Raw genomic sequence first — 8,252 nt, forward strand, 5'->3', positions numbered from 1 at the left:
TTTTCCACATCAAATCATATCATGGGAGTGATTGCATTATATTAGATCTCATCATGGGGGAGTACTACATCTTAACTGCCAAACCACTGAGAATCCAGGTCCAGTCAAGTGGACACAAAACCGTAACTATCAAAAGGACCAAGGCATTCCAGAAACTTGCTTTTAATGGCATGTCTTTTTACTCTTGTGGAATATTCCTCCTCTGATTACTTGTAGCACTTTATTTGAATTATTCTTTTGGTCTTTATCATGTAATTTTCTCTCTATGTATGTGATTTGTGTGTATCCTACTCCACCTAAAAGGCTATAGGTTTCTAAGGCAGGGACCGTATTCTACATAACTTTGTCTTCACAGTGGTACCTGTCACAGTGCCTAGTACAGGTAGTGTGGAAGTCAGAGAACAACACTACCCCAGAGTAGGGTTTCTCAACTTTTACTTCTATGTTGTAACAGCCAAGAACTCCTCCAGACATCACCAAATGTCTCCTGGGGTTGGAAATCACCTCTGATTGAGAACTACTGTTCTAGAGATTGGGTAATGTGCATTCTAGTCCTGTATTTGCCATTATCTTGCATGTTTAAACAGTCTGCTTTTATTTGTAGGCCTAAAGTTTCATCTCCTAGAAAATGAGAAGTATTGGAATTTATTAGTGTCTTAATCTGGATTCCATGGATGGCTTTGTTGTTGCTAAGTGTCATTGAGTCAGTTCTGACTCATAGCAACCCTGTATAGGTTTTCCAAGGAGCAGCTGGTAATTTTGAACTGTCAACCTTGTGGTTCAAACCAACCTTGTAGTCCAGCAAATTAGCTTGTAGTGCCACACCAGGACTCGTGAATGGCCTTAGGGATCTTTAATCCCTTGAAATTGTATGAGAATTTTATTTTTTTTTTAATGAACATTTTTCTGGGAGGACTTGCATAACTTTTAGTATTTTCTCAAATTTACCTATACTCCCAAAGAGATTAAACTTAGATCAGGTAATACATAAAGTTATTTTTATGCCTTAAAATATAAGGATTCTAGCTTATACTTTTTGTCTTTTATGAGCAACATTTTTCAGTAAAAAATGCTGAGAAAGAGCTTTGTGTTACCAGAATTTATTATATTGGCAGGTACCACTTTATATGGCAATCTGTTATGGTGCAGTTCAAGTCTGCACACATGGGATCGCCATGAGTCTGAATCAGCAACTAACAACAACTTATTTACAATACTGTATTTTCTACCTCTCTTAAAACTCTAGATCTTAAACTCTGAAGACACTATGCTAAGTCAAACAAAAAAGGACTGATATTATATATAATTCTACTTCTATGAACTATCTGGAATAGACAAATGTATGAAGACTCAAAAGAGATGAGCAGTTGCCAGGGGATAGGAGGAGAAGGAGTGGGAGTGCTTGCTTAATAGTTGTAGAGTTTCTGCATAGGGTGATGAAAATATTTTGGGAACAGTAGTGATGGTGGTACACCATTGTGAATGTAATTCATGACAAGGAATTATACACTTCAGAAGTTAAAATAGCAAATTTTTAATATATTTTACTACAGTAAAAAATTTTTAATCTGAATCTTTTTTTTTTAAATCTGAATCTTGATGCAGTGATAAGATAAATGAGTTGTCTTGATTAGCATGTATGATGGGAGGTTTCAAAAAGTTCGTGCAGAAATTCCATTGTCTTTCCTTCCAACAACATTCTTTAAAAAGATAGAAAAAATGATCATGAACTTTATATGGAAACGAAAGAGACCTCAGATAAACAAAACTGCTTAAGAAGAACAACAAAGTTGGAGGTCTCTTACTCCCTGATATAAAATTTTATTCCACAGCCACAGTGGTCAAAATAGCCTGGTACTGGTACAATGAAAGATACATAGATCAATGGAACAAAAATGAGAACCCAGAGGTAAATCCATCCACAGTCAACTGATCTTTGACAAAAGGCCAAATGCATTAAATGGGGAAAGTCTCTTCAACAAATGGTGCTGGCAAAATTGGAAATCAGTTTACAAAAGAATGAAACAAGACCCATACAAAAACTAACTCATCATGGATTAAAGACCTAAATGTAAAACCCAGAACTATGAAGATCATCAGTGAAAAAATAGGGACAAACTTAGGGATTCTATATATGGCATAACAGACTATCAAACATTGCAAAAATTCGCAGATGAGAGAAGACAAAATAGATGACTGGGACATACTAAAAATTAGAAACTATATGCATCAAAAGATTTTACCAAAAGAATAAAAAGGGAGCCCACATTTTGGGAAATATTCTTTACAGTGACATATCAAACAAGGGACTAATCTCTAAAATTTATAGGAAACTGCAACACCTCTATAAGAAAAAGACAAATAACCCAATTAAAAAATGGGCACAGGACATGAACAGACACTTCACCAAGGAAGGCATTCAGGCAGCCAACAAACATATGAATAAATATTCATGATCATTAGCCATTAGAGAGATGCAACTCAAACAGCAATGAGCTATTATCTCACAGCATTAACAGCAAAGTTCAAAAAGACAGAAAACAAAAAATGCTGTTGAGAGTGTGGCGAGACCTAAATTGCTGGTGGGACTGTACAATGGTTCAACCACTCTGGAAAATGGTATGGCACTTTCTCAGAAAAGTGGAAAAAGAAATACTTTATGATCCAGCAATTCCTCTACTTAGTATAGATCCACAAGAAATATGAGTCACAAAACGAGTAGATATATACACACCAATGTTCACTGTAACACTATTCACAATAGCAAAAAGATGGAGATAGCCTAAGTGCCCATCAATGGAAAATGGATAAACAAACTTTGGTACAATGGAATACTATGCAATCTTGAAGAATAACGAATTTGCAAAACACCTCATAACATGGAAGAACCTTGAGAATATTATGCTGAGTGAAATTAGTCAATCATAAAAGGATTAATATTGCATGATACCATTATTGTAAAAACTTAAGAAAAGATATCCATATTAAAAGAATAATTATTTGATGGTTACCAGGGATGGAGGGAAGGGAGAGTAATTCATAGGATAGGGGTAGGCACATGATAGCTTGGGTGATGGGGAGGGCAGTATAAAAGGAGGGGATGGCCATACACAAGAAGGAGAATGGTGGTAGATGAAAAATGCATGGGCTAAATGGGGCAGAGGTAAATAGTGATGAATGTACAACTTTGGAACAACAGGGCTCTGTGATACAGGAATTGAGAACAGTCTGAAGGGGAAAAGATGTTCAGGACTTGACTCTCTTGTGGATATTGGTTTCCCCCACCTACAATTGTAAAAATAGTCATTTAAGTGGGCTGAAATGAATATTGGGCATTATGATTATAAAAAGCTTGTAAGCCCATCTTCTGCCTATAACTGATTAGATTAACTAAAAGCAGAATTAGAATTTGCCAAGGGAAATAGCCTTGTTAAGCTTTTGTGGAGTTTGGGACTTTAGGTGGAATCCTGAGCCCCACCCAGAACCTTCTGTGGTGGGACTTCCCACTTGGAAAGACATGCAGAGCAAACTGGAACAGCTAGAAGAACAGAAAATACTTTTTATTTTTCTTGAAGTCATCTATGTTGTTGTTGTGAAATGCCATCGAGTCGGTTCTGACCCTTAGCAACCTTGTATAGTAGGGTTTCCAAGGAGCAGCTGGTGAACTTGAACTGCCGACCTTGCAGTTCAAACAGCTTTGCAGTCTGGCACTTTAACCCACAGCGCCACACAAGGACTTCATCCATACTTACCATTTATTTAGTCCTCTTATATGGAACAAAAGGTAAAGAATTCACAAATACCACCATCAAAGCGTGTGTTTCAAATTAACATCTGACTTCAGTTTTCAAAAACAATTTCTTTACAATTCAGCAAACAGCAGCAGAAGCTACATTTCTGTTGACTCTTCAGAGAAGTCACATGATGACTGATCATAGAGGCTCCTCTGTTGATTTTGAGAGGTAGAACAGAAAAAGAAAAGTGGCTTTTTCCTTTCCAAATCCTGGAAGTAAACTGTAGAGAAGAGAGATCCATATCTGAAGAGCAGGGAAAGTAGCTGGCTTAAAGAAACCTGTTTCATGAGACAACAGAAAAATGTTGACCACATTCTGAGTTCAGAATTTTGTTTTCTTTGAGATGAAGAAAATATAAAAGCACCTAAAGATCAAGGAAAATGTTCTTATGAAGAATTCCTATAGCCCATCAGATACACTTAACTGCCCAAGCCGACTGTTCCTGGCACCAAGGCTGGCTCTCCAAGTCATGCCTTACTCCACCATCTTTTTTCCTTCTCTAGAAAATACTTTTTGAAAGACGGACCAGCAGAAAAAAAGCAGACTCTTTAGAGGTTAGATTATTAAGCAAGCTGTTGTCTTAAAGCCATTGAGGCAAGAAAAGTCAGCCCATCAGGGAAAACCCCCTTCTAAGACTGAAACTCAAAGGGAACTCATGAGCAGTTTAGAATGCTCGCTGGTGACTACCCTGGTCTACTTGTGAGTGGAAATGGGGGAAATGCCACAATGAAGACATGGACTAAGTTTGGTCATGTTCCGTTGACTTTGAGATGAGAGTGAGAAGAGGACGTGCTGGTTGGTCTGAAGTTTAGGGAGATGTGTGAATTCCCAAGCCCATGGACACTAACCTAGCCACTGGGAGCTAGAGCTAAGAGTGAAGCGGCCAGCTGGTCTGAAGAGTGGGGAGGTGTGTGAAAATTCCCAACTTGCAAATAGTATCCATTTGGCTTAGCTTGTATGGCTAGCTGACCAGAACTTGACCAGATGGAGATAAACAAGTTTGATACTGTGAGCAAGTGTAAATTGCTACAATTTGATTAATGGGACCTTTGCTTATGGATGCAGTTGTTCAAAATTTCAACGGAAATGGATGGATTATTCTTATCAAGGATCAAGCTTATTTCTTCAGTGTACTGGTTGATTAAGGGATGGTTGGTCTAGACATTGATAATCAAAAATGTGGGGCTATAAAGACATGAGGAGTCCTGGTATGGTGCTGTGGGTTGATGCCAGACTGCAAAGCTGTTTGAACTGCAAGGTTGGTGATTCAAATTCACTAACTGCTACTCGGAAACCCTATGCAGGGTCGCTATGGGTCAGAACCAACATGACAGCACCTAACAACAACAACAGCAACATAATGACACGAAGTGTCTGGCTTACAAACTTTCATGAATGTGTTTAGTTTCAGAATAAGGGGCATAAGGTAGAATCCCCACTGAATAGTTTTCCTCTTTTCCAGAGGGATCTGGTGAAAGGGAATGGAGGATGAGATCCTACTGAGAAAATCCATGACAGCAGAGACAGTGGCAAAGGCGATGGCATAGAGATCAAGGACTCTAGTCCCTTGGACTAGACGAGACTGACTTGCAAAATGAACATATATATATATGTTTTGTGTGTGTATATATATAAAAAACAATCATTATCTTTTAATTACATTTTTTCCATTAACTTATTTAAGCCCCTCATACATTAGAGTCATCTTTTAAAAAATAATAGGTTACCATCTGTCATTCTGCTCCATATCTTTTTTTCCCCCCTCATGAGCCTTTTAAAACCAGAATGACTAATATGACTCTGAGTGTGTGCCCCAGAGCAACTCCATGTCAGCTGGTCACTAGTTATGGATGACTCACATAAGTGTACTCTGGTAGTGTAGTGGTTACGAGTTGGGCTGCTAATCTCAAGGTCAGCGGTTCGAAACTACCAGTGGTTCTGCGGGAGAAAGAGGAAGCTTTCTGCTTCCATAAAGATTTACAGCCTCAGAAACCCTATACAGGGTTGTTATGAGTCGGAACTGACACCACAGCACATAAATGTGGAGCTTGGGCTCTCAGTAGACTTTAACTAGGCTATTGCTTTACAGAGTCCGTTGTATTTGTTCACATTGTGGCCATAGGCTCCCTTTGAGAAAATAAGGCTAGCTGACCAGACTTCTGCCTCTTAGACACTTAGTGCTGTACTAGATTTGAACTGTGGCTATCTTCCTCTGTTGCAGGTGAATTTGGAAGGCAGAGCCAATCCTCTGTCACTCCTGCAGATGGCTTCTCCAAATGGCTTCTGTGTCTTGGTTCGCCTACCCAGGCTGATCCATGGAGGAAAAACATTACCAAGAACCTTACTGGACATCTTGGCAGATGAAACCATTTTAAAAGTTGGAGTGGGAAGTTCAGAAGATGCCAGCAAACTCCTCCAGGATTATGGCCTCATTGTTAAGGGATGCCTGGACCTCCGATACCTAGCCATGAGGCAGAGGTACAGGTTGTAAATGTGCTGGGATATCTGTAGCTATGGGGCAAATATTTTAGCAAGATTTGCAGATTGCTAATTCCATTTTTCCATTAATGAAATAGCTGAAATTATTTGAAAGCTTTGAGATTTTTGAGATGCTAAACATTTTTGAGATGCTCAAATATTGGGATTGTAAGGAAATTCCAACTTCTGAGAAAACTTTAGTTATCTAGAACTTATCTTTTTTAGATGAAATATTGATAAGGTATCTCTTAAAGCTGCAGGTTATAAACAGACTAAATTGGGGTTGCAGACAGGGTGTTTGGCCTATATGATACATCTTTAAAATTTTTATTTTAAATTCTGTATATTTAATGTAAAATCTGCATTTCTGATTTCTCTTTAAAAATTAAATGATCTGGCTACATTGGGCCCACTATCCTAAAGAACAATTGTCTGGATATACAGGTTCTCACTTACCATAATAACATGAACCAAAACTGCCTCTCTCCATGTTCCCAGTGATACACTAAAGGTAGAAGGCAGGGTTTATGAAAATGTTGCTTCTTATAATTTTTATTTACTATAAAATAAAATGTTAGTATATTAAAATAAAGTGATTGGAAATGAAATATAATTATTTTTGAGCAATACATTGAAACACTACTATAAAATTTTGAACACTCTAAAAGTATTTGAGGTATAAAAGCAAAAGCCTCCTTTTGCCCTTTCACAGCACCTCCCTGATCTGCTTCTGTTACTTTATGCTGTTGAAGGCAGTGTGCATAGTGACTTAGAGTCAGTTCTGGAATAGACTGTCTGGAGGGGAGTACAAGTGCTGGCTGTGTTACTGAACTTTGATATTCCTCAGTTTTCTTGTCTGTAAAATATAAATAATGATGTTCACTCTTTATGGGATTAGTGTAAAGATTAAGCGAGTTAAAATATATAAATAATTTAGAAACAGTGTTTGGCATATATAGAGAGACTACTGTGTAAGCTTCTATTGTTGATAAACATCAGTGGTTATGAATACGACAACCACCATCATCCTTATCATCACCACAACCACCTTTAATACCATCATCATCTGATTGGCTTGTCCTTCCAGACATTTTTCTTATGTATTTACAGTCATCTCTATGACTATACAGAAATCAAAGTACACAATAAACTGACATTTTATTAAAATCTAAAAAATTATTCTTAAGTTATTATTAACCATCTCAGTAGTAACATTTAAAAAAAATTTTCATTATAAGTACAGAAACTTGGATAAGTAGTTATTGCTTTCAATGTACTTTGGAAGATGTAAAATGCTTTTTGGTAATGCTGTCTTCTTATCTTAATGCTCATATTTTAAATGATCTAATCAAGCATTAGTTATTATAGAGATTTTGTGCCTGATTTTGGTCTTAGTGAAATTTTGAAGTAGAAAAGCTAGCACTTTTTTTTTTCATTCTTTTTTTTTTTAAGTTTTTATTGTGAATTGAGTGAAAGTTTACAAGGCAGATTATCAGTTTTACATTCAATAAATCATATACTTTGTTTTATTACAATGATTATAATCCCCTCCATGTGCCATCAGTTAACAGTATTTTTTTCTATATATTCATTTTAGCTCTATTTTTTTAAACACTCAGGCATATATAATAATTTACACCACCAAAGGGCACATTCTGCAAATCTGCCTCTTGATTGCCAGCTCTCAGTCCCTCTTGTCCCAGGACTCTAGAGTCCTCAGCTGCCCCCTCTCTCCATGTTCCCATCTCTGCTTCCATCTCTGGAGTCGCTGCTTCTCTGGATAAGGTACTGCATTCCACTTGTGCTCTTCTCCCTTGATGGTCCTAGGGTCCTTTGTTTCTGGGTTTTTGTTTTTTTTTAATGTTTTATTGTGAATTATATGATAGTTTATATGGGAGAACTTTAGTTTTACATTCATTCCATCGTATATCATCTCACTGCCATGGTTCCAATCCCCTCCATGCATCATCAGCCACCCAA

The 8,252-nt window shown here is 37.3% G+C and overlaps 1 protein-coding gene across 1 annotated transcript in view; it reads left to right on the plus strand.

Moving 5' to 3' along the window:
• The window catches only part of EXD2 (exonuclease 3'-5' domain containing 2), a 120,809-nt gene that overhangs the window by 41,914 nt on the left and 70,643 nt on the right, over positions 1-8,252 (plus strand). The window contains exon 2 of the mRNA XM_006865579.1: positions 6,016-6,272. Coding sequence (XP_006865641.1) covers positions 6,016-6,272 — 257 coding nt within the window. The remainder of the gene's footprint in view (positions 1-6,015; positions 6,273-8,252) is intronic.

This window comes from Chrysochloris asiatica, unplaced genomic scaffold (genome assembly GCF_000296735.1).
Source record: "Chrysochloris asiatica unplaced genomic scaffold, ChrAsi1.0 scaffold00079, whole genome shotgun sequence".
Lineage (NCBI taxonomy): Eukaryota > Metazoa > Chordata > Mammalia > Afrosoricida > Chrysochloridae > Chrysochloris > Chrysochloris asiatica.